General features: G+C 34.9%; 1 protein-coding gene across 1 annotated transcript; it reads right to left on the minus strand.

Annotated features, from left to right (window-relative positions):
- On the minus strand, nucleotides 1–27,912 carry LOC113494689 (ras-related protein Rac1). Its single transcript, XM_026873108.1, has 6 exons — nucleotides 27,587–27,912; nucleotides 7,510–7,581; nucleotides 6,259–6,439; nucleotides 5,845–5,979; nucleotides 4,098–4,259; nucleotides 1–2,842 (listed from the first exon to the last, which is right to left on the minus strand). The coding sequence occupies exons 1-5, from the start codon at nucleotides 27,619–27,621 to the stop codon at nucleotides 4,104–4,106; spliced, it is 579 nt and encodes a 192-aa protein (XP_026728909.1). The 5' UTR covers nucleotides 27,622–27,912; the 3' UTR covers nucleotides 1–2,842; nucleotides 4,098–4,103.
- Nucleotides 27,913–27,984: the final 72 nt, after the last annotated feature.

Consider the following 27,984-nt stretch of genomic DNA (forward strand, 5'->3'; position numbering starts at 1 on the left):
TTTGAACAGTTAATATAAATATATTTTGAATTATTCAGAGGCTTTACAATATTTGGAAGAATTACTCGACAGCGTACCTATCAATCGAATTAGACACAGCGCAATATCTATACATATACAATTTTGTATAAAAATAATATTATACAAGCTGTTAATTTGAATGAAAGCAAAATGCGGTACACGGCAGACTACAATACCAACAATACATTAACAAGAGTACAACGTAACACCGATACAAATTAACGTGCTTATACACGACAAATTAAATATTATGGAAATTTGGACTAACATACTAAAAATAAACAATTTATCCCTACATATATGTCTATACTCGCACATATAGAATTTGGAAAAATAAACGATTGCCTGCGTATAATATTGCCAGCTTTCTTTTGTTTTCATCCACTGAAAATATTGCCCTTAATTATGCTCTTGACACAAAAATAATGTCGAATCTGTTTCATGTTTAAAAAATACAATTTCTACTTATCTCACGTCATCGCTGCCACAACATGTATTTATTTATTAATTAAATTGTTGACCTATTTATTTAATGTATATATTTTATAACTAGACATAATATAGTTAGTCCATTCAAACATAAACTTATTAAAATATTAGAATACATAAAACTACAGTTAAAATTATTGATTTTGAATTAGCATTAGAAGTCCATACGCAAATACGTGAAAAATTGGATCTAGTATAAAAATGCTACACCAAAGAAAATGGCGTGTTCTCTTTTTGTATTTAATACTAATTTATCGTTATTTACATGCTGATTCTTCTAAATATTTGCATCTGAACAATACATACATTAAAATCTTACAGCTAGACATGTTCTGTGCAATTGTTCGAGCTTTTTCAAATTTAGAATCGAATGAAAAACTCATTAGCAAAATAATGTTTTTTAAACAAATAAAATGTCTATGGCATCTAATATGAAAGGCTTGTCGCGTCCGTTTACAAGCAACAACAATTGCACACTTACACACAAACTTACGTGTACTGTTTTTTCTTATTATAACATTTATATTTTAGGAGTGGATTTAGACAGTAATTAACTTAGTGCCATTTTATTTACTAAAGAAGCGATCTGTATCGTCTACGACAGTCGTGAAGTTAGGCGTATAAAGTAAAAAAGAACGTGTCTATTTAAGACACTGTGTAAAAATTTCTAGATAGTCAATTAGAGCCTAAACCCGTTTATCACATTTTCAGCGAAAAATGCCTCCCGTGAAAGTAGCGCGACTGAATCGTGACAGCCAGCAACTGTACTGAGTAGAACAGAAAACTGGGCGTCTCCATTCAACCGGATTATGCTAAAAGTAGTTGTGCGGTATTTCACATTAGCCGTACAAGACCAAATGTCTGCGATACAATCTTGTTGCTTATTAGAAACTGCGCTTGTGACTTTAGTTTTGCGACTTCGAAGTATTTAGTGCATGTTGATGTTTCAATTGTCAGTATTACCCAAACTATCCACTAGTCATTGCAAAAGTGTCTGTATGATTATTGCAATAAAGTTCATAATTGTTTACACTTCAGAACTACAAAACCAGGGTCACGGCAGCACGAGGACGTCACGATAGCATAGCTACACTTTACCAACGATATGTATCTAAGTATTGACCATTCACGCGAGCGCTTATAAACATCGTTAAGCTTCGACGATCAAGCGAAATAATACGCGGAAAACAATACGCATGCTACGTACAAAAATGAATGGCGTATTATTGACTAAACGACGAACATTTCGGACTCCAATCAAATTCGACTTCAGTATGAATTACTTGCATATTATAATAATAAAGACAGAATTAGTAAATGCAGGAATATGTGCTTCATGGGTCTTACTACGTTTGTACAGTACAGTGGGTTCTTATTAACTTATTTAACCTACAAATCACATCGAAGTCAATTTCTCCTGGAATCTGCGTAGCGTATCAACGAAACAGTTTACATAGTACAAAGCAGTACAATAACATTTTTAATTAATTAAATATACAATGAATACGAAACTTTAATGATTAACCATTTTCTTACGAACGAATGCTGTACTTATTACACCACTAGTCTCGTCGACATTATATTAACTCGTATTCAAATTTAAACCTTCACATTTCCAAAATAAGGTTCAAATTCTAAACGAGAATGTCCGACTCAAAACATTGATATACAACAATGTGGAAACAAATAAAAAGCAATAATAAATCGAAAAATATAATCTCTGGCAAACACAAATTTCAACAATTCCATTTTTTTAATCACCGTTTCAAAGCTGAGGTGATAATTGTTTAAACAATTTGTACCCGAAATATCATTAGATGTAGGAATGTAATTACATTTTCGTAATAGTGATGGTCTAGTTATAAAGCACCCAAATATGAGTTGTTCTGATTGTTACCTAGGGGTCACTGACAGGCGGTGGTATGGCTGCATTTCATTACGAAACAATGTACATTAGCTTAAAGTGGCTGGAGGTAGTATTACAAGTACGAGTCGCGTCAATAAAACTGACAGAAAATTAATAGACAAAAGAAAACAGAGAAACTGAGGCAAAGGCGTTTCCGATGCAGCCTGATCAAACTGCCAGTGACATAAATACCCGGACGATATAAAAAAGCGTTATACATTAAACGGACCTCACTCACACCAACCCACGTTACATATTAATTAATAATGCGTACTTTAACAGTAAAAATTAACATCTATGTATGCATTTATTGCAGTCCATTCAACATTACAGCGCTTGTGTGTCGTTTGCACATTTATACTGATGTAGGTGCGCCTATTGTAAGCTATGCTGTATACACTGGCATCGACGTCTGTACTACGCTATCTGTAAATAAACATTAATATTTATTATTAAATCAGATTGTAATATACAAACAAATAAATACATGTTGCTACCTACTTCAGGCTAAGAACTACTAAGTAATTGTTAATCATTTCTTTACCTTGAATGTCAATCTTTTTAATATAAGTATATTATGAATTTTAGTGTTTTTTAAATCTTACTCTGGAGAGGTCATTTTTCTACTCTTCTTCGGTTTATGACAACATGTCCATTTTATTTTAGCTCAACACGGAAAATCCTTTAGTAATTCTATATTTATTTTAATCAATTGTTGTTCCAACGGATAACAAACAATCCAACTGACCTCATAGTCGGTCCTTTCACTGCCAGTTACTATGTATGAGTGAGAATCATTCTTAATCAGAATAACATAATATCTCGTTAAATTTAAGTTTCCAAGGTTTTTGTAACCAATAATATGAATTTCATCGCAAGAGGTATAGGGAGATATAAGTCCCATACACGGCGATGGTATAATATTTACACTTTTTTTTTGTAATATGAGTATTAGACAACTAATAACCACACTATTTACGACTATTATGTATACACCGTGATTTTTTAGTCGTCTTACAAAAGCAGCCCAGTTCATGTATCCAATGATTAGAACACGTTCATGATAAAAAAATAGGTATTTATGAGATTTAAATAAATTTAAAATGCAATTTTAAATTATGATGCAATTCGTAGTTTTTTAGAAACACAGCTCTGCTGCGAGTGTGGTCCGAGCCTCGTAACAATGGTGAGGGGCTCTGGCGGCGGCGTTTTTATCATTTTTAAGAGTATATTTCAGATTCCTCTTGTTTAATTTTTTCTTCATACTTATTATCTTAGTTGATGATAAAAAAATAATAATCGCGCCTAGGGGTATTTTACGTCGGATACATGAACTGGGCTCCTTTTGTAACACGATTAAAAAATCACCGTGTATAAAGAATACACCCAGACACAAAACAAATATTTTGCGATCATCAAACAAACATTTTTCCTCCGGTATAGCAATCAGCCACAAGATCAACGGACCAGTCAAAATGTTAGAACTGAGACTATCAGGGTACCCTTTCCCCAAGTCCTGTCCTAACATACGAGGTGGGTATTTTTTATATTAATACTTATTGCCCATAAATACACACATTGGACAATACGTTCTTGGCAACGTACAAAGGCATGCTAAACCCAGACTTGGGTTCTTTTACAGCTAACCTAGCTAACCTTGTAGTGTATGTCCGTGTGTTACCTGTGTTTAGAGCAGCGCGCACTTCCGCCGCGGCTTGATGGGCTGCACGGGGCAGAGCACGGCGCGGATGGCCTCGTCGAACACCGTCTTCAGGCCCTTCTGCGTCAGGGCCGAACACTCCAGGTACTTCACCGCGCTGATCTCTTTAGACATGCCGAGGCCCTGCGGAATTCAATTACTTATTTTAATAATGTGTATGTTATGTCAAATATGACAAAAGTCGATAAAAGAAAGATACTATCAATTAAATACATCCTCTTCTAAAAAATATTTAAAGCAGATTCTTTATTCCTTTCTTTTTTTGTTAAAGCGACGACCGCTTTAACGAATTTAATTCTTGTGGCGCAGTGGGATTCACAAACATAGAAGTCACATGCACAAGATACCCAGGCTCAGGGCAAGCATTAGAGGACCACACAAAGGCTTGTATATTGCGGGTACCGAAAAGTATTCGTGGATCACACAAACGCCTTTCCTACGCGGGGATCAAACCCGCGAAATGGCACGTGTCCTGTGTTTGGCATGGTTACCTCAACCACTCGACTAACTGTGCAGTCAAACATTGAAACTTAACTCAAAATCAATCTTTATTCTTGTGATAAATAAGCAAGTCTACAAACTAAGACCGTATCCACAATATGAATATCCGTAAAGGGGAACATTAGTAATATCCTGGGAGCACCCGGGCGCGACACTCACCGCCCGGATATAACTCAGAGTAACGCGTAATACATCTAGCGTCAAGTGCACGCGGCCAGACGTCTGAGGACTGCATAAGACGAATGAGGTTGTATGCGAAACGAGAATTGTTAGTTATAGAGTTGACTTAGATCTAGGTTTTTAGGATGAGAATAAATATGTTTTCTGATTACAATAGGGATGATGCCATGATTATGGTTTTTTAATGCTTCTTGTAGTTTAACTCGTAATAAATATGGACACGTACTTTTATTTTGTCCCGCAAACATACATTGATTCAATTGGAAGTTAAGCGTGACGTCTCTCGTGTCTAAATTTTACGAAATTGTTACGTCACAAGCCTCCTCCCCTAGACTTTAAAGAAGTTTTTCTTCGTAATTTTTTAATTTTTCAGATAAATCAGTTTTTTTTTTAATAATCTAATGGACGAAAAGATTACTAATTTCAATACCTAGGCAAAATACCTATATAATTTTCAGAAATATGTGGTTGGATGAAACAAATTTCTTAAGGATATATTATATGGTACTCATATTAAATGTTAATGTTATGCCGCCCGCGCAATTCATAAATCCAATAAGTATAAGTCCTTGGCTAATATGGCGGACAAAAAGAACTTAACTATAGCTAATAGAATTCATTAGAGAAATAACAATAGGTGTGATTATAATAATCTCCTTGGTACATAATAGATAGGGTACGGTATTTTTTTCTTTTGGAGAAAAATACTAAAAATATGCTTAAGAGTTCAAAATTATACTTGAAGAAGTTAGCTTATTAATTAAATTACTTTCCCATTTCTCAATGGCCCGGTTTTTCTTTCAGGACCTGAATGTATCTAATTATTTAACCGGATTCTTCTTTATGCATTCAAACGAGATTTATCTGAACTGAACAATACATATTACTGTCACAATTCTTTAAGCAGTACCGTCGCCTTTGTTCAAGCAAGACATTGTTACAGAAAGTGACTGAGAGTATATCTTCATCTCGCTTACACAATCGCAACTGTAACTTCGTATAAATATAGCAGTAGAACTATATTAACCTGTGTGTAGGTGATGGGAGCGAGTTTCTTGTCCTTTAGCTTCTCGATGGTGTCCTTGTCTTCGCGGAGATCGAGCTTGGTACCGACCAGGATGATGGGCGTCGACGGGCAGTGATGCCGGACCTCGGGGAACCACTGGAATGGAAATAATTTAGGTTAAGTCACTGAATAATGGAAGGATTTGTAGGGAAATGAAATCTGGGTATCTTAACATATAAAAGTTGTTAAGGTTTCTCCCCTCATTTTGCATGGCAAATCAGGCCAAGGCAAAATATTTATTATAACTTGTTTATAAGATAGCAAAATAAAATACTTATTTTTAAATGTTTCAGATGACAGCATGATATAGGAAATTTAAGAACTTGTAAAAAGTATGGGGAGCTGGTCGAATAACTCCATGTTTCTGTTACTCACCTTAGCCCGTACGTTTTCAAACGAGGCGGGGTTGACGAGCGAGAAGCATATGAGGAACACGTCGGTCTGTGGGTAGGAGAGCGGCCGCAGTCGGTCGTAGTCCTCTTGCCCCGCCGTATCCCAGAGACCCAGGTTGATAGGCTTGCCATCCACCATCACGTTCGCGGAGTAGTTGTCGAATCTGGAGATTTTATCATGGAAATTGTTAACTTTATTCAAACACTACTGAAAAGATGTCATCTGAAGTCCATGACTGTTTAAAGGCCCGAGCAAGGGTCCTACCACCTAAAATCCTACCTACTTAACTTACCTCTATCTAACAGTAAGATAGATCTAGCTATAGAAGCGTGACAGCGCTCTAAACTAGGCAGAGACATGACACTCTTCAACTTTCAGCGTGGAAGAGTTTCAGGCCGTTATGAGCTAAAGACGCGTCGCGATTGTCAAAACCGATTCGCGACTGTTTAGTCCCGATATAATTGTGTTTTTATTTAAAACATTCCGGAAAACCAAGTTCCCGAGTCAGGAAAAATGGGAATTCGGGCATGTTTTCATAACACGAATGATCGGAATAAACAACCCTACCAATTTTGCAATTGCTTTTGCTTACGTAAATAGTAATTTTAATTAATTATACATTGTCACAGTCGCATCTTCAACTTAAAATGTCTAAGTTCATTTCGTGCCTATGCAATTGCCTGTAAATGTTATCTGCAGCAACATCTCAAGGTCGTATGCTTCGCAATTATTTCGCCACGCCACTCAGCTCGGTCATGGTTTACCTTTACAAGCTGCATATAATTTACGACCCTACGTTCTCTTTGGTAAATAAGAAACTGATTGTGATTGGAAATAATATTTCGTAACTGCAGTCGTAAATTTAATATTATCAATGCAAGAATATGGACTTAATTAAAAATTCCGTGCCTTTATCTATGATTTACTGTAAGTCACATGACTTACAGAAAACCCGTTTCATTAGGATAATGATACTATTAATTCTGAACCTTACAATGATTAAAGTCTTAAGACATTTTATGTTGCCCAAATTTCCTGTTAACAATAATCAAATATATTCAGATTTAGTTCATCTCTACAAGAGGATAAACTCGTAATTCGAACCAGGTCAGGCGACTGTAAACTACAAAGTGTCTTTGCATCTTGTTAAGTTAGTTTGATCTCAAATTCCCTTAACAAGCTGAAACTGTTTTGATACAAATCTTCTAATTTCAAACAATTTGTGATACTTACACTGTGGGTATGTACTCTCCGGGGAAGGCATTTGTGGTATAACTGATGAGCAGACATGTTTTACCGACGGCTCTGTGGACAAAACAAAAGAGAAACATTAAACATTGAACACTAGGAAAGTACTTAGATACATAACAGTGGAAGTGAAATTTTGTAGTACATAGTATGTTTGAGACAACGTCATTTAACATTTTACGGATAGGATAGTTTGAATGAAACAAAGCTAACAATAACTTCGAACGGATATTGTAACCGCATTCCGAGCGTTTCTTTGATTAAACATCCAAGAAATCGATACTATCTTTTACAGTCACAATAAAAGCCCGAACCTTTCGAAATAAATCGAAAATAGAATGTATGGGTTGCCAGTAAAGAAATATTCTTTATTCTAGACGTAAATTGTAAATAATAAGGCAGTATGGTACACTACACTGACCCAAAGAAAAAACAACACTTGAGCACGTTCTTGCGTGCTAAGGATGAAGGATGCGATAAGTTAAGTGGACACACACCACATGCCACGACAAAAAATGCAAAAAATCTAGGCCTCCATGCAGAATTTATAAACCATGACACATAAAGTCCGTAGAGGCGTTTATATCAACAACTTATGACCCATGTTTAATTTGTAGCGATCTTTTAGAAATTGCTAGTTCCCGTTGAACAATGAAGAGAAAAATACCATTTGCTGCTTAACAATAAGTCGAGAAAAACCTAGAAAAATCTAGAAGACTATTATTTACATATTAGTCATCAATACCACTTGCTAAATCATAATGCTCATATTTAATTAACAATATGTAAATTTATCTAACCTAATAAAATTAAACAAAATAAATCTCATTAGTAATAATCCGCTTTGAGTACAAGGCAAATTATAAAACTGTTATAAATAGGATACACTATTTTCGGCACACAAGCACGTATAGATATATCCTCTATACATACACAAATGTATAATAATTTCATTTCAAAAGCAACAAGAATGTGTTGTGTCTATTCTCGGCCACGTCTAGAGGTCACAAGTGCACAACATAAATTGGCCGTATAATAGCGATCGCTAATATTCTGCCCTCGTATCGTGTCGAGTACGACATCCTGTCAGGACTCCTGGCTAGGGAATGCTGATGTCGATACACTGGTTTTCTAACGTAAGTAGATATTTTAATAGGTACTGGGCTATATCTTTGGTTTAGTGTTAAATTAAGTTAATTATCTGTTTGAAGATGTCTGGCTTTTATGCTAAAACTGAAACATGTCAAATGTATTTTTTGATGGATGACTTCGTTGTCAGCCTGTCTGTGTCATTTCAATTGCAGACTGAATTGAGAGAAGGGTCCTTGCTCTTTTCGTTTAGCCTGTTTTACAACAACAAGTCGTGATTTTGTAAATATTATTAACTGTCAGCGTGAACTCGTGTGAACCCTAATTAATATAAAGAAGGAAGGATCGTCGACTGACCGCCCATAACCCTCGACCCGGCGCGTACGCATCTCTAGACCGCTCTTCATTCCGCACTGATTCACGTTGCATAAGAGCACACTCGAGAAAAATAACGAACAGGCGAGCTGAACATTAGGACTAAGATATTATGCATGAGTCACTGAAGTGCTTCTGTGTAACCAAGCCCAGAATAAAAAGCGCACAAAATAAATCACTTTTGACGTTTTCTACTGAATCGAACGCATTGTTTTATTTATAGACTTTAAGGAGATTTATATCAGCATTTGATCGACGTTATCGTAAACAAATAGGGGAGACAGGTCAGACTGTAGATTTATGGCAAACAGATACGCAACGTCAATACCAAAATATTTGGCCGACTGCCTCCACTTGATAATAAAGTAAAACGAAACTATTATTTACTGTTAGAACGAGAACGTATAATAAGGTCGCTATATATTATCCGAATCGATGACAAGGCTAACAACACTGATCCACCGTATTGTATCTGATGTCAGCAAGATACTTGATAGCCTAATTATTGACAAAATAGATGATCAATCAAATATAATCACAGTGCGATTTGAATAGGGTGCAATTTCAATCGCAACGTTGAACACGACACAATGTTATGTAGTAGTCTGTCTAAAGTAGCAACTAGGTTTGCTCTTTGGGGTTATTTGCTTTTACAACGTAGTGAATTTACGATAAGTTTATTGCGCTAAACTCTTCCCCTGATTAAAGTCATACTAGGTAGGTCACTAGATCAATAAACACAGGTAACCTCGAAGTAATGTCTAGTACTAAATAGAGGCGCAGTAGACAGCGATATGAAATCGATGTTTAATGACTTAATCACTTGCGTGCATTAAAACATCTATGCACGCATTATGAATAGTTCCCAAAACATTTAAAAGAACACGACACTGTGATATCAAACAAATCAAATCGATGCGTCAATACTCGCATAACGATTCGATAACATCGCTCGACTGACTCATTACCCATGACTCAAGCTGTGAGGTCAAGGAAACAAACATTATTTTGGTAAATAAGAAGTGTTTGGTCGCCAGAGATTTATTTCGTGCACTGTTTTTTCGTAATAAAGACCGTGAGATTTCGTCGCCCAGTCCAAATATTGAAGTGTTTGTTTTCTCGCCTCGGGTTTCTCAAAACTAGGGCGGAGTAACAATCGTATTAATATTTCCGGTGGTCGGGACGGAGATATTAATATATAAATAAAACACTATCAGTATAGCTTTTTCTCAACCGCATATTGTTTGCGACTGTTTGTTAGATAAGATATGTTACAATTTTTCTAGAAAAGAAGCAGATTCACATGGTTACAAAACAAACCCAAAACTTTTACGTTTTAGTGATCAGCAGTCATTCTTTATTTGTCAGACCAAGGTTTGCTTTGATCTAAATGACCGAAAATAAAATTTATGTATGTATCAATTCGATGGCAGCAAAGTAGAAACGGACATCTACATTTTTATGAAAATGCTTTTTTTACAAAAATTAGCTTATATTAATCCTACCTACAAGTCAGTATTAATTTTTTTTCAAAATTCATTATAATAAAGAAAATTTGACACGTAAATGAAGACATCTACACTGGATTTTTAAAAAACATCGCAGTAGAAACGGACATTTGAATTTGTCCGCCTTTACTTCGGAGCTTTGACAGATGAATGAAACGTCAACAATGACATCAGTCAGTTGTCACATTCTAGCGCGTACCGGGTATGTTTTCGTGCGTACCTAATCGTTAAAGTTTTGATCTCGTTTTTCCTCCTATAAGTAAAAATAAGACAGAAGTGTTTATGTTGCTAAGTTTAAAATATTGTTCTGTGTTTCTTTTTTATTTTATTTCAGTTTGATATTTGCCTATCTGCCAATGATACCTTTGATAATAAATAAATCATAGTATTATATTGCGTTTTTATTTACAATAATATATTTTACGTGATTTGGTAACTAAATAAATGAGTTCAACTGATAGTAATAGATGGAGATAAGTTGTAGTTAACTCATTTATTGATAATGTATAAAATGTTAAATGCAAAGTAAATAAAGACATCTACAAAATTTGGTCAAAAAAAGGAGAATACTGTTTGCATGTTGCTTAGAAGATGTTCTATAAATATCCTTAAATGTATAACAGAAGATTATTATATTACTTTATAAGATATTTTAAATGGGCACTTTTTTATCACACGTATAAACGGTTATCAGGCAGATGTCTTCTTCTACGTCAATGTTTTTTCAGAGTAAAAAAAGACATCTACATTATTTCAGTAAAACAACGATGTAGCGATAAAACCTATTACACAATTCATAAAGAAGGTTATTTTAAAGCATCATAGAAAATTTCAGGTTAATCGGTTCATAACTCGCAAAATAACCACGCTTTTAAACTAAATCTGCTCTCCTGTAAAGTTGCGATTTTGTAGATGTCCGTTTCTACTTTGCTGCCATCGAATTTATCTCTTGTGCCATTTCCACGTACCTACAGCTAATCAGGGCCCCGATTCTGCTATTTACAATGGCCGATGAATGAATGAAATTTTGCTTAAAATGACAATTTTCGTATTCTCTTAAGAATTTTTCTACACAAAAACTGGAAGTTCAGTACGGGACGGTACACTCAAGGTCAATACAATTAACTTACAATAATTGTATTGGCAGAATGTTTAAGAGAATAGTAATAATTTTAAATTTATTCCAATTGCCATTCATTCATAGGCCATTATAAAATAGCAGAATTGGGGCCCTGGCTTTGGAACCGAGCGTATTTCTCACACACCCAAAATACCCAAATAAATTAATTTTAGTCCCACAGTTTTGATTGTTATTATCCATTCTCAAAGAAGTTAGAGATAACATCATGAATCGTTTGAAACACGTGTTCCATAATGGCGGGTGACACGTTACCCATGTGTATAACTGGCTTAATTATCGCGTTAACTCAGCCAGGAGTTATGTGAAATAACACAAAGCGTATTTACAATTACAAGGTAATTCTGGCTTAGATAATTCTGAATGACCCATTGGCAATCTCGTGGAAACTTATTACGTGCAGCATACCGACAAAACGTCATTAATTGAAACAAATAATACTGTAGTGTGTGCAAGTAAGGAAGGAGACTCGCCCGTCTGTTAATTTCCTGTATTGTGGAAAATTTGTAAGGATATTTGTAAAACAACAATTTTAGTTGTAATATTGAGTTATTTTAGTAGCAACTTAGGGCTGTCGCGAAATCAAAACATCGCGGGAGAGTTACTCGAACTTTATAAATAAACCAGGACTTATGGCTGTGTAAATATATGAAGTCATTCATCGTAATAACCGACTGAGATGGAATATACTTGTGTACTTGCGTCTCGATTGGAATAATTTAACATTGTCATGTATTTGAACGAGTTTAAAGTACCTAGTCTGTACTCCGAAAGGGGTTTTATGTAGGATTTTTATCTATGAACATACCGCAAGTTAAGCTGAGTTGATTTTATAACCACGATTATTTTTAAGTATTTTTTTATGAATATGACTACAAAGAAGTTAACGGAAGTTTATCGCTTGTGATCAAGTTGAGTCGGCCTCGAATGTTTTCCTAGTAAAAAGGTTGGTTTCAACGAAGTGTTTAATAGTTACTAGACATTGTTTTGATAGCATCGCTACTGTTTTGACTATCATCACGTTTCGAAGTATCATCGAAAATACGGAATTCAGATTTCGTTGCAATGTATCATCAAAATTGCACACTTCATTGTGGCTTGAACTGAATACCCGAATTTGTCAGCTTAAAATGTTTTATGTGAAGGTTAGAATTTATGTCGGAATAAATAAAAGCTTACAATCAGACTTACATTAAATTTGTACTGCTTAAGAAACATAAATAATTAGTATTCTTTTGTATATATTCGTGCATATTTTTGTAATGTTTCGAGGTAGCAGTAAGCAACTATAACGTAAACACTCAATATAATACTTACAGTCAAGGTTAAGAAATCAAATCCTAATTTTAATAAATGCAAATAATTGAAATAGTTATAAACGAGTGGTTGAACTCATTTTGTGTAGCACGGCGCGATTAACAGATATATTACTTCCTTGTAAAACAAAGAAACAGGATGACGCATCGCATGCTAGATGTTTTGTACGCACAGCTGACACGATCTCTGCTCTTTATTACCAAGAAGATAACTTTTGGATTGTTTTTTTTTTTTATTAAGCTCTACCTATTCTATGAATCAGATTCAAGGCAATATTTTAGCAGAAAAGAAAATTTTAAATCATTCAGTGTCTGATTTGATTCCAGCTATACGATTCGTTCGTGGCGACACGAACAAAACCGAGTCTTATCAAATGTAATACTGATTCCTTCCTTGTATGACCCCATTAAATTTCTTTGTGCGTCAATGAACTGTAACGCTGCATACGTATTAACTGCATTCCTATTTTATTATTAATATTTTTACAAGTGAGAGACCACATGCACGTCCCAGTGTTGGTGGCTCGGTCATCGCCCTTCGCAGACACACAGTTTTATTTATTCGGATAATTTTATCTTTCAACTTGTTTATGATAAGGCCATTAACTTGTCGTTAGACGTGATGACCGTTAAAAGGGTTAATTTGGCGGAAAATAATAAATGGTAATGCGCAATGTGGTTGGTGATTATGTCATGTTTACGTTATTACGGTACAGTCACACGGAAAGTCATTTAAATATTGATGTAAATGCTTTAAATACTTCACCAATGTTGGATCGAAAATACCCTATAGCGACGTAACATGACTCAGGGCCAAATGTGTAACATATTTGAGCTGTATACACGACACTTAAATCCCAAAAAAGTAATTCCTTTTTAGTACAAACGATTCCCACTATAGACACTATCAACATAATTAACCGCTTTTTTACAACCGGCGCTATCTTTACGAGGTGAAAACTAGAACAAACACAAAGTAAATCAACGTAAAAGTTGTTGCTTCAGCTTACACGCATTATCTAATGGCTGTGAGTATTTGTAACGTTATTCGGTGCACGAAGTAACCGTAGTACAGATAATATTACGTTGCAGAGTAGTGATTATACCGTCTGGCGATAAGAGCCAGCTCTCACCACCATTTGTGTACTCTTGTATGGGATATAATTGACAAGTTTCGTATAATTGTAGACTGAGTATGAATTAAAAATGTTATTGAAATTTTATGCACAGATTTATCATTCGAACCGCACTATCCAAAATATTGACTTAGCTTAATAACATTACCCCACTCCTCTAGCAAGTTAGAAGAAATAAAGTAAGGTAAAATCGATCTCAATCGAACAACCCAATAACACGCATAGAAGACCAATATGCATCTAATAAGCACTAAAAGGAAACATGCAAAATTAAGGAAAAGAATCAAACAAGCACAGCTGATCAACCCTTCATAATCAAAAAATATCTGACCTCTTTGCCCGTTTTCTCTTTTATGCGAACACGAATAGGTCAAGCCTTGATTGACCCATTCGTGTTCGCATACATTTTTAACTACCCTCTTTTCAAATTTTCTGCATCTAGGTCGTGTGCTCACGAGTACTTTAAATAGACATGATTTAAGAAAGACTGTTAATGATGCTGTGACGTGAGAAACAAGGTTTGACCGTGTTTAAGTTTCGTTTTCCTCCCATTAATATACTACAAGCGATATTCAATAGGAAACCCAATATTGTTAAGGCAATTAGTAAAGAAAAATTTAAGTTTACAGGGTAACAGTGCTGTATCACGTGATCAATCATTTAAAATCTTACTATAATTAATTTAGACTTAACAAAGCGAGAAGATTATTAATTATAGATTATACTTTTTGTTCATAATAGCAATTATATAAAGAACTGTATTGATGGTTTAACGCGCCAGTAGTTTCTTATGGCTTAGTTAAAGAGAACGTATGTGTAGTTTATGTTTTCAATAGTCATCTAATAACCAATTTACGACTCCTACTGGAATCAGTTAAGTCAAACGGTCCCTGACCCTCTTAATGATTTGCTCTAAGAATACTAGATGGGACTTGGCAGTACCACCGATCGTAACAATAATTCGTCTGTAAACCTTGAAACTTAACGGCTTTAAATAACAGTTTGATGGTATTCCATTAAATCTATTCAGCATTTAAAGTACCCACTGGTACTAGTACTGACCGCCTGACTAATCAACGAGTGCGTCATCCAAGATTCTCATTAGCTATGAAGTAACGAAATTGAATAAACGGGACACCTGTGACTCAAAGAGCGTTAAAATAACATTAAGTACAATATTATGCACGTGCATTACGTAGAAATGTGATCGAAAGTGACTCGTAAGATTCTGTGCTACCTGTATGAGTTTGAGATTAAAATACATTTTTATCTTGACAACGGAATTAAGATACAGAGTTCTGTAACGGTCAAGTAGAAAATGTCAGGTCAAGGACAAAATTAAAAATAAGGCCTTCGATAGAGGACTTCCAAATTATTACGAATTCAAAAAATACTTTTTAAAAAGTCAATCAAAAATTGGTGAACCAATTAGGTAGGTAAAGCTATTTGTGTGATTAACTGACATCGAATTACGTACAAAATAGTCGTGTTTCCGAAACTATGACGTATCTAACAAGCTTAGCACGTCCATTAATACATACGTGTTTGAGGTACGACGTACAAGTAGTGGGCAGGCCACCACGCCCGCTCTCCCCTCGTGTGACATATACGAGAGCTATGCTAATTTCATTAAACCAGCACTCTACCCAACTGTACCCGTATCGCTTAATAGACCTATCGGAGCAAATTGATTTGGTGTCAAGTCAATTTAAGTGCTGAAAGCTTTTTTGAAAACGTTACATTTTGTGAAAGATATTTTATGAATGGATTTGTAATTTCAAAGCATCCTTTTGTATTGCAAAGGGACTGAGTTTTGAGGAATTTGAATTCAAGTAATTTATCTGTGATATCTGGAAATGTTATATCAAAATAATATAGAAATACGTAACACTGCTATTACAAAATTGTTTTTGTTTGAAGTCCGTACAAAATACATATACACACGACTCAATAAACAGCTATATATGAGAAATGCTCCCAAGACTAAATCATATTACAACCAGAAGCTAGTTCTGAATCGTACTACAAATGCAGTTGCGACTATTATTGCAGTTGCGAAAAGGAGATGCCACTATACGTCTGCTCGTGCGCCGTCTCGCTTCCACATCCTAACTTCAAGATCTGAACGGATGCTTCATGCCTCTATGTACTTATCAAGTTGGAAAACATGGTTTCGTACAAGTAAATATTTGCGTGCTGCCAGACGGACTAATGTTTGGGCATTTTGATATGAGACAGGCATTCGCGAGATGAATTTCAAACATTAGTGTTATTACAGTCCCTTTCACGGTATGGCTGTTTCATTTGTGGATGAAATTGGGCCACATGCCACACAGTTTTTGTTTGCTTATATTTGAGTTTTTAACAAAGTATGTTACTGTATAAAAAAACGTTTGCAGTCTTGTACTAATTGTTTTAAACATGCTATATACAACTTAGTGCTACTCGGTGTTAAAATCACAAATACAATTTGAAAACAGAGCTAGCTCTTTACATGATAAAGAAGAATATGAAATTGTATACAAATTAAAAGCGACGAATGACTAACACTCGAAAGTAATTTGGAATTGAATGTATTTTTATGGGTTAACTAACGTGTTAAGTGCTTTAAATTGTATATTTATTACATTTTTATCGTTTCCTGATCCAGTTACTACCGTTATACAAATATTACTTTCGTAAAAGTAATAACAATTTGTCCGTGTACTGATAAACTACATTTAATATTGTCATAAAGCCTACCGGCACTTCTTAACCAATGTTATTGTATTACTTGAAGCGAAACGACGAAATACGAAGTATAGAGCACCGTCTCTCTTCCACATTAGGTCGTTGTTAAATACTAGCATGGGTTTCCAGGTCATGGAATAATAATGAGACTATCCTAATTCCTATGTCACGTCCTACGCGTTTCGTTTACAAATGCATAAACGAACCACCAACTAATTAAAAGACAATGCATTTTGGATTTGCAAGAGCATTACATGTACATATGAGTACTGTAATATGTACTTTCTCAAAACCAACTTACGTCTTAATGAAAGAATAAATATTAGTTTAGTTAGATATGCTTTTAAAAATATAACTAGTACTAATAAAGTTATTAAAATATTTTGCAGCATTACGTCAAGATTAAAAGTCCCCAGGACAAAATACATTGACGTCCATGGCTCATGATCACAGGCATAAACAACAGAAATAGGTTTTATTTCAATTGTATTTAAACAAATCATTTTATTTCTAATAAGCCCAGCAAGTTTTATACGTCTACTTAAACAATGCGGTATGGGATTTATAAATAAAACCGAGTGTTTGATGTTATTCAACATTACTAATGCTGATAAAATGTTATTTGAACATCGTTTTACGACTTTAATTTAATGAATAAAATAGTAGACGTCTTCATGTAAAATGATTTAAAAAATCAACCTTACTCGTCAGGGAATAAAGGTGTTGACACTTGAAGATGCAAGTAATTACTTATGGGACAAACACCGCAATGACGTTCCCGAGAAGCTCTTTCATTTGCTTTTCGCATTTCAATATCATTATTCGGAATAACACAGGAAGTTCGTCGCACCGGATTTTATCCGCACGCAAACTTTCCGTTTTTTGATGTAAAATATAGTATCCCGTATTGACCTCATTCCATAATATTCCTGCTGTTTCAAGAAAAATACATTGTCCAATGTTTCAATCAACTTCTTTAAGGGTTGGGATCTAAGCGCTTTTAGTTGTAATCTTCCGCTGAATTAGACCAATTTTGAAAAACACCTATAGAAATATTATTTTTATGTTTGCAAGCAAAATAAAGCAGAGAAGTAATCTTAGCACTTAAGCATTTATAATTATACATACAGCCCTGACTCACTCAGATAACAGTGATAGTAATGAATACAAATTACCGTCATAATGGTAATACAAGAAAATTACGGTCGGCACTAATTATTTGCAAGGCAAATTTACTTGGTATATCATTAACCAACCCCTTTCTTGCAAGCGAGTCGAGCTAGAGAGGCTTTGCTCTGGGGATCCCTAACTTTGAGGTAAGCAAAATCCGTATTTTACAGCCAAGTCTAAAAAACACAATGGATGCTGCGCTGTACCGCGTGATAAACGCCACCGAGATAACAATATTTGCTGTACAAATGCTTCGCAAAGAGGATAAATACGATTCGTTACGTCTGACTCTTGTTAAAGTTACCACAAGTCCGCGGCAACTTTTTTGAAGGCTCGTTTTAATTTTCCTGTTTCTGTAAATTTGTGGTCTCTGGTATTATTACGTATTTATGTCAAATTATAAAACCTGGACGTTGAAGGCAGAATTGTAATGCGTAAGCTGCATGTTTTCCGTTTTAAGAATTATTTATGAGGGCTGATAAAGGACGGACGTAAGCTATGCTTATAAAGTCTCTCTTTGTTGGACTTGTGAACAAGACATTTAGTAAATAGCTTTATATTCTGGAAGAATCCCTTAGATGTTGGTTAAGTCCTCTGTAAGCTAAACAAGATTGGATTGTAGCAAAAAAAAATATAACGAGTTAAGCATCTATTTTGGGTGCAAAAATTTGTACTTCATTCACTGTTATTGTAAGAAGTATTTAAATAAATAACAAAAGAAACACAATTTCACAAATCGATTTGGAAACAATAAGAGCGTAGCACAATTTCCAAAACATGTTCATATTATTTCACACGTTCGTGACACAGAAGTCAGAACAAAACCACGCGTGCCATAGTGCAATAACAATAAACATTTCGCACCCGAACACAGCAAAATAAAGTACGAGTGAAAAGTTCAGTCATTTTAACTTTGAATATGCAAAAGAATACATTACAGGTCTTATTGATCCCCTAAACAGTCATTTTGTTCATGAGTTCGAAGCGAAATTCGCATACGTTTGCAATAAATGCTAATGTATGCCGGGAGACTCGACGGCTCGTACAATAAATGCAACTTTATGAGTAGAGCTCCAACTATGAAACATGGCACTTAAGTTACTGCAAGTGGAGATTCTGAAAATTATGGAGGTACAAACATACAAAAAGCTGGAAGATGTATATTCTGTAAGAAGAATTGTTGCAATTGAAGGATAGATGCGAGAATATCATTCAATAAAGAATGTAAAACAAGTGAATCAGGAAGAAAATGAACTTTGCCCGAAGAGACACTGTTGAAGATTTCGTAATCAAAACGTGCCTCGGTTACTTAAACCGCAATTTTCAAAACCAACAATATAAAGGAACTAACATTTATGTACCAGACCATGAACAATACGGTATTATGTTAGCAGTCATTCTCATAATCCTTGCAGCGCTCGCATGCTAAAAGCAGTCACATCGGCTTAATGCACTTATTCTGAAAGCAATTCAAATTACTCCTGCTGTAAAAGGGACTTTTAAACACCCGTTTACATGTCTTTTCACTGTGGAAATGCTCATAACTGTTAACGAGATGAATAATTATTACTTTTTCAGCTTTAAAAGAAAAAACGGTTGAATGATATACTTAGATATCATGGACTTCTTTATAATATACCTCTAGTCTTTTGGAAATATCTATAAATTCCATTAAGTATCTCATGAATGAACAAAGGAACTCTTGAATTGATTGCAGTGCGGAAGTTTCTATTGATATATTAGTGAATAGCATGCGATTATCCTATTCAAAACACAAATGACAAAACCACACTGTAAGGATCCAACAAGTTCGTTGCACTTTGAAAACTAAAATTTATGTACGTTTTACCCTCCATGTAGTGTTGTATTATGGATACCTATTTTAAGTATAGCAACAAAACAAAGGGTGTTTGTTTGGTCAATAACAGTGAACTCATTTAGTTCTTAGTGCCTGAATGCTAATACTGAAGCAACGAGGCTATGAATAGGGCTTAGAGCGAAATTAAATGCGAATATATCATATCAATGCCATCAATCATGATATTGACGCAAAAAGGGAAAAGGATTACATTGAAAATACTGCGTAACCGTCGAAAATGGAGAAAATAACTAATGGCAATGCATTGCTTCGTTCGTAATTTGCCCTATTTTTTCGTCATCCACTGTCAAGGAATGTCTTAAACTGTTTACATTATATTTTGCTTTCTCATAATGGAAAATTTATATTAGAATACAGCGCATTGATTTACAGAACACAAGTTTCATTATTTACGGTCTTCACAAATATTAGTTCCGAGTTATGAATTTTGTAACGAAACGTTTCATGTCGGAGCGAATTTTAATGAGACTTTAAAATATTTCCAAGAACTAAGGTAAGAGAAATTTCATCGCTAACTTCATTATCATCTTAAAAAGAATTTTCCGGTCGAGATTTACAGGCACGTGCTTCAGTTTTATAAGTTTCTAATACTACTGAAATCGATCGATCCCTATGATGTTACCGGGATGGGTTCGCCCATGTATAAATAACTCTTGAAGTAATAATGATCACAACACGAGGCATGCTCGATGACGCAACTATAACGCGTATTCTAGTCGTAGGCAACAATAAATTTATTGTTTGGGCTCACGATGCTCTTTCTTATTCGTAATAGTTGCGTTGATAGCGTAATTATTTTGACCTCATTGTTCGTACAACACGTACTAAAATAGTATTACGTCCGTCAACCTAGCTCATCATTGTACTACATAACAGCATTAATACTACAAAGATGGAGCGTTTCAATGGTCCATATTGTTCAATTCATTCATTGATGAGTACATTTTAATCAGAGCAAAGTTATTCATAGTTCCCAACTCTTTCAACGGTCTCGGTTGAAATTCATCGATCCAACAAACCGATGCAGTTTGCATTGGAGGCAAACAGGTCAGTCGAGTGAGTAGCCGGGATCAGAGAGGCACCAGGAATTGGGGCAGAGCAGTAATTACTTACACGCTCAGCGGCCTAGGGTCGAAGCCGACCGAGCTGAAAGGGCTTTGTGAGAGAAATAGTCTATTGTTACGGCTTGTTGAGCATTTTGAGCTATCTGGGCTACTCAGCAATACAAGGAAGTGGGTTAACTTGAAAATCCTTTGTTTGTTTAATGCTTACTGCTCCGTAAACCCATTCAATTGTTTTTTTCATAACTTCAATGTAGCTTTTTTACTCCCAATGAAGACTTGAAAGTGAATCGTAGCTATGATTTATTTTAGAAATGATTGTTGAGCAAATATAATTTTATTGACTCTAATTGTACCTCTATCAATATAAGTACACTTGAGTCTACTTTCACAGAAAGTGGAATGATGGGTCGCGTCTAGCTGCGACGAACATTACACGACCACATTTGACATGTTTTAGACATAACCTTTTTCTAGATAAATTTGGAAAGTTTTAATTTTCCGCCAGACTTCACGATTTTACAGGGCAACCTTGATAATTCGCACGCACACATACTGTTGCAATTTTCTAAAAAAAACTCTGCTACGTTTCGAAATTTAAGATAATCCTATTTTTAAGTAGTCTTGTTTACCTTAACGTTGTTGCAGAGATCAATAAAATAAGAAACGCTGAAGCAAAGATGCCCATTCAAATGTATCTGCAGAAGTACGAACGTTCGTAAAGAACTGGCTGTGCAAAAGGCTAACCAGATTTGTTGATCCCCGGCCATTATTTACTTTCCCGTCCATGAACAGTCGCAAGCTACATCTCGGGGGGATTGGGAGAGCTCGGTCGACTGGATCCACTATTGTCTCCGAGTGAAATTCCGGTATACGCCGGATCGACCGGTTCCTGCAGGACGAGGGGAGAGCAAGGTTACGCGTTATTTAGCACGCACGTGCGACGCAAACCTAACTCCGTGATCGAACACAATTGTGCTCCAATTTCATATTTTGGTTGAAATGTGTTAAAGTAAGACAAAGACAAATGTCTCGAGTGCTGAGTGAGCTCGTGTCATCTGAAATGATTAACGGATGGCTGGTGTGGGTTTCTCACGCTCGACTCGCTTGGCTGTTAGTAATGCACTTGAAGGTTAATGTCGGACACAAGACACAAGGCTCATTATCAAACACATTTCTGGCGATTATCATTATTTTTACCTAATCGTATGACCTACCTTACATACCTGTTCGAGACGAGCAGCACTTCAATTTTACATAACATTGAAAGCATAATAATTTTAATACCATTGCTACTACGCATCAAACTGCTAACGCAACGAAAAGACAATAACCATAAAGAAATGCAATTCCATCCCATAACGGTAGACAGACTTACATAACATAACAATGGGACCGTTCCCACAATTTCAAATTGTCTGACGCATCGTAAAGATTTATGAAGTTTAAAATTTCACATTGAAAATTGAGATGCTGAAGTGGGTACTTATTGACACTCCAAGATCTGGATTATATTAAAGTCAAAGTGAGAAGAGGTTTAAATTACACCCTCGCTTCTCTTAAATTTGATAACACAAGAAGCGTGCGAGAGCTCGCAATATGGAGACTTAATTATGAAACTGAAGTGGCGAGGATAAAAAACACCACTTGAAAGCAAGTAATATACGAGTTATACGACAGGAACTCGCCATGTCCGACTGAGACGGAAAACAGATGAATGAATAAATAAAAAGGAATATACAACTTGTTATGATGAACGCTGGCAGTTTGACAGGAATAAAAAGAGAAATGTTTGGGAATATAAATTTACCAGGACGTCCAGGATTTGGTATTCTTAGAATTTAAGGGCAATATGAGGAATTATTGTACTGTCTAAGGACTCTTAGGTTTTAATAAAATTTTAAGACGTGAAGTTAATATCACAACTATTTTGTCTAAGCATTGTAATGTAAGTCGGCCGGCCGATATCCGATTGTCGTGTTCCAGCCATTGGCTACAGTCGGACATTTTATCGCCTTTGTAGCAATTTCCTATGAAATTTTCACAATCGCTGTCCATTTACATTTCTAATCAAGCTGTCTGGGAAGTTTTAAGTCTTAGAACTTTGTAATTGTTGCTATTGCAGTAACATAACCGGATGTTTAAACAGATTTTATTAAGATTTGTGATATTTGTTTTAGAAATCTTATAAATCGTGGATACGTCAATATGTTTTTTGTTTTTCCGAGCATTATAAATTAGGTAGAAACCAGTTGAGCTAACAACACCATCCATCGACTTATTATTAAAAAAGACATTTATAACGAGTTCCGAAAAAAAAACGTTATAAAGTGAAGGCAATTAAGGCGCAGGTTTCATTCGAGAGTTTTGCTTGAAAGTTTATTATGAGCTAACATGAAGCACCCAATTAGGCGCCAGAGAATTAAAATTCGGCCAATCGTAAGTGGTTCTTCTTAATTAGATTAACGTTTTAGCAATTCATACCGTATACTGGAGCACGAAGGTTAACGTATTTTTGGAACCTTTATCCTTGACAAATGAATCAAATTTCGGGCCTTTCCGTAGGCAATGAACTAAAGAGGACGAAGTTTGGTCATCGTGTTTACATTTCGTCTAATTCGAATAATAAGTAAAAACTCGTATAAGTCTAGAATGTTTTATAATTTATTCGTTGATTCGTTGATATTTATATTTATTATCTTACATGTGTACCGCATCCGACGGCTGAAAACAGTACATTTCTAGAATACGAGGTCAACGTCTGATACCAGGATTTCAAACTAATCTTGCTCAACGCTAATACTAAGTTACATAAAAGAAAGCAAACTTATCGTAACAAATTACATAACCTATACTGTTCTCGAATAGTAAATCAGATTAAACATCTGTCTTGGCCACCAGCATCGATCATTTAATAAAGGCAATGAGAGGCCGGTTCTATGACATTACAACCATGGTTGTTTCTGTGGTAGAGAGAGACAAAGTTACACGGACAAATAGTGCTATCTCTTTCTTCAACGACACAGCTGTGAAGTCAAGTTGAAAGCCATTGCTAAAAGGCTACTAATTTGATTACGTACGACATACATAGCGGGTTTTGTATGCGGGCGTCTACATTGTCTAAAATCGTGGGACACGGATTGACGTTTGCAATGCCCGCGGCAACTTTATTAAACGATTGATTACACAAGAGAAACTAATGTAAGTTAAGTAATGTTGTATGCAAGTGTCAAATATCAGACTACCCTCATCTATGAATCATTCATTGCTAAACATTTTTGAGCGTGAGTGTCAAAATAAGCTTTCACTTTATGATATCTAGAAATTAATACCTTAAAGTCTTCGGCGATTGCTGCTTATCACAAATTCACGGTAAGGGTTATCTTTCAGGTATTATACGATAGTGAAAACGTAACTTATGTTTCTAGAGACGCAAAAACCTACATAATATATTGTTATCGTTATCGCCATTAATAAAATACTCGATCAATTGTCGATTGTTCATGACGATAACATGAAAATTCGATAAAAGTAATGTGTTGGCTCTATTTTGAATTAAAATTACATACCTTTAGTTATTCGTAGAAATATCGCTGTTTATCTGTGTTTCTAGTTTTCCTTTACTTTTGAATAAAAAGATAAGTTGAATAGCGTCCTCAGTAAATGAGTTAAAATAATTACTTGGATATATACTATTGCATAATTTTAAAAATATAAAATTAAATAGTAATTATAACACGTTTGAAATATGCATTTGACCACCAGTTACAATAAAAATAAAAGACGAAAATACTTGGAAAGTAATTCCGGAGGTATGAAGTTTTTTTTCATTTAGCGCCTTGACCTATTTGGTGTCTGTGTACTACACAAATGACTATCCATTGTTTTGCCGTACCCATTGACAATGACAGGAAAACGTGCCAAAAAATAGAAAGTCGGCCTAAATGTGAGAGACAGGTAAAACAAGTTGATAAAACACATTGAAGAGGAATAAATATTAGATAAGTGGAGACTTAAGTTTGCAGTAGTGTATTTGTATAAACGATAAGTGATACTGGTGATAATTTGAATCATGATTTTCAATGTCATTGATAATCTTATGTTTAGACTACAGATTAGAGTTCAAAATACAAATTGAAGAAAACTATTGTACTTGTTGAGAACAACAGCGTTTTTGCTAGCACAGAACGGTAGACTGCGCATCAGACCACAGGTAGGTAAGCTACCTAGTAAAAAATAATTATGCTAATGGAACTTCATTCTTTGACAATCGATTCCAATGTCAAAATGTTTCCTCTAGCCGGTCTATTATAGTCGGTTATCCACACACCTTTAGCCTTTGTGCTCAAGGCCGATCAACTGTATAGACGGACTGGCGAAAAACATCGTTCATCAATCCTATCAAAAACGTACCTCGAATGACATCAAACTACGTACGCGATTGATCAGGCGGTTAATGTAAACTTAACGAACTTCGTGACATGCAGTTTTAGAAAGAAATTTCTCAAAGCTCCTTTAAAGTAAAGCTGAGTAATGGGTTTTAAAGTTTGAGAATGTTCCGAGACTTTTCAGAGCTGCTTAGTAAGAATCTCTGAGCGTAAAACCTGATCGATGTCAGTAGTCGGTATCCACTGGTTTTATTTTAGTTCGTAAACTATCCTTCGCAAACATTCCCGGAAATTGAATGAGGAATACTTTAAAGAATTTCTACGTCGAAACTTCTCGAAAATATTCGTCTGAATTTTCAAGTCTGAGAAAATAACAGGTTCTAGGAAGTATTCATCTTTACAACTTTTTTATTATTTTTGTGCATGGCACAGAGTATATCGAAATCGGAAGTAGTGTTAAAATAGTGTAAAATAATTGTGGATGCGTCCAACTGTGTAACGAGAAATACGACGACCTTCAAGCTGTGTGCAGAATTATTACGAAACATGAGTTTTGTAGTGACAAAAATAATTTCACAATTCTAATTCAGGGTTAGGTTAGTTAAAATTAAATTTAGATGTAATTTCGTATGCATTTAAATGTATTGCAAATCACTATGCAGTACACATACCATATTTCTGAGAGAAAAAACTTGGCTGTTATGAACTACATTAAAAAATGTATTTGGGTAGTATTTAAGTATTCCCTTGGTAATAAAGCTAAACTAAAACGATCATATAACACCAAAGAGCACCTGTTACTGCAAAACATACATTCCACACAACATTAGCAATGGTTAATGATCTCATAAAGCCCTATAAGTATAGAATGAGTCAGAAAGGGCAGGTTTACATTGCAATGCAATATATCACGGTATCAATTAACTGTGTAATATTAAGTTACTTAGTATATGAGATTCCAGAGCTAGGTTATCTGAGCAAAATCATGATTTAAACTGTTCGTTCAGGCAAGCTAGATCAAAATACCAGCCAGTATTTATACCATTCTGATGTAATTTTGCAGTTTGCTCTATGTAGGCTTTGAATAAATATATCTAATAAGCCTGAATCCAGGCTTTAACTAGTTGAATAGATAGACCTGCTTCAAACCAGAACCTCTTTTTCAAATATAGATAGAATATTTTTTGAACCTCATTATTAAATTTTCAGTTTTTCCCCATGGCAAAACAGAATAGGTATTTAATTATTTTTTCAGGGTTTCAACATACACTGGCAACAACAAATATCTAGACTGCATCTTCACTTATTTACAATGAAATCGTAAAATAAGTCCCTCATTGATTGCAAAAAAGTTGTGTTCTTTACAGTAACAACAAGCTTGTGTAATTTGTTATTCATAACACATGTATATGGTGTTCAAACTGTAACTTCCTTTGCATTAAGAATTAAAAAAAAAACAAATTCAAATAAGCTACTCTTGGAATACAGTTAGAATGAGTGTATTGACTGAATATATTGAATAATAAGATATAAAGTAACTGCGAGTAAAGACACTAAAATAATGTTTAAATAAATAATGATTCACAATAATAAGCTGAATAGACTTATTTAATAAACTGTGTATTGTGTTGATATTAAAGTAAATATGGAACATCTGAGTAAATTGTGTAATATTGCCAAATATGACAATGCTTTTTAGTGTAAAATTTTATCTTATTACTCTAGGGGTAAATTTTACATTGAAACAATAAAATTATTACAAATTTTAGAACTTGACCTCATATCTGAATCTGTAATCATGTTTATAAAAAAGAATTTTATGTATAAACAAGTTTTCATTTCCTTGTGTCACTTAAAGATAAAATGAACTATCACAATCCATATTTGTGATGGTTCATTAGGACAATAATGATTGTCAAGGAACAGCATCTGGGTATGTATTCATGGTCCTAGCAATGATGGCATATGTTTCAGATGTTGCTAAGACCGAGAACAATAACCTACAGGTTACACGGCGTGTTATTTTTTATCAACTCATTACTCATACTTTTTACCAAGTTGTCGAAGAACACAATAGCACAATGGTAATAGTAAATAAAACGCGTATTATGGTTGTATAACCAGCGCTAATATTGTACGTGCTGGATACGGTACAAAACCAACTTGGTCTAAAGATGATTCAATTTAAAATATGACGTCAGACAGTTTACCAATAATTGTTACATTACGAAAGCGTGCATTCAAAATTCAATAAATTTCGTAGAAAACTCACCCGTCACCGACCACTACACATTTAATCGCCTGCATTTCTGCGTTCTACTCGACCGTTGTCACTAATAAAGCACAATTATCAAGGGTGGCTTCAAATATCTCTGATTTGCTAAAACTGCACTGGTTACCACGTCTAGATGCAATCAATACACATCGGCATCACAATCAACACTTGTACGAATGAACTGCACAGTTTTTAGATAAAAATATTAATTTCATATCTCTTCGCTTGCGATAAGAGTAAATTGTTCACGAATCCTCCGTTTCGTTCACTTTGGAAACGTTTCGCTCGCCGAGTACGTTACGTACATACGTTCGGCTGTTCAGTGTTCGCATTTAAAACAGTGTTGTCAACTTCAATTTTTCGTTTGCCATAGGCTACAAAGTATTATTTTAGAC

Source organism: Trichoplusia ni, chromosome 6 (assembly GCF_003590095.1).
Source record: "Trichoplusia ni isolate ovarian cell line Hi5 chromosome 6, tn1, whole genome shotgun sequence".
Taxonomy (NCBI): Eukaryota; Metazoa; Arthropoda; class Insecta; order Lepidoptera; family Noctuidae; genus Trichoplusia; species Trichoplusia ni.

Bases quoted from the DNA above. Each gene is read 5' to 3' on its own strand.
- LOC113494689 (XM_026873108.1), bottom strand. From the start codon at position 27,621: ATGCAGGCGATTAAATGTGTAGTGGTCGGTGACGG. The intron at 7,582-27,586 runs GTGAGTTTTCTA...TTTTGTCCACAG, and splicing joins TGTGTAGTGGTCGGTGACGG to AGCCGTCGGTAAAACATGTC. The intron at 5,980-6,258 runs GTGAGTAACAGA...TTTCCATTCCAG, and splicing joins TTGAAAACGTACGGGCTAAG to TGGTTCCCCGAGGTCCGGCA.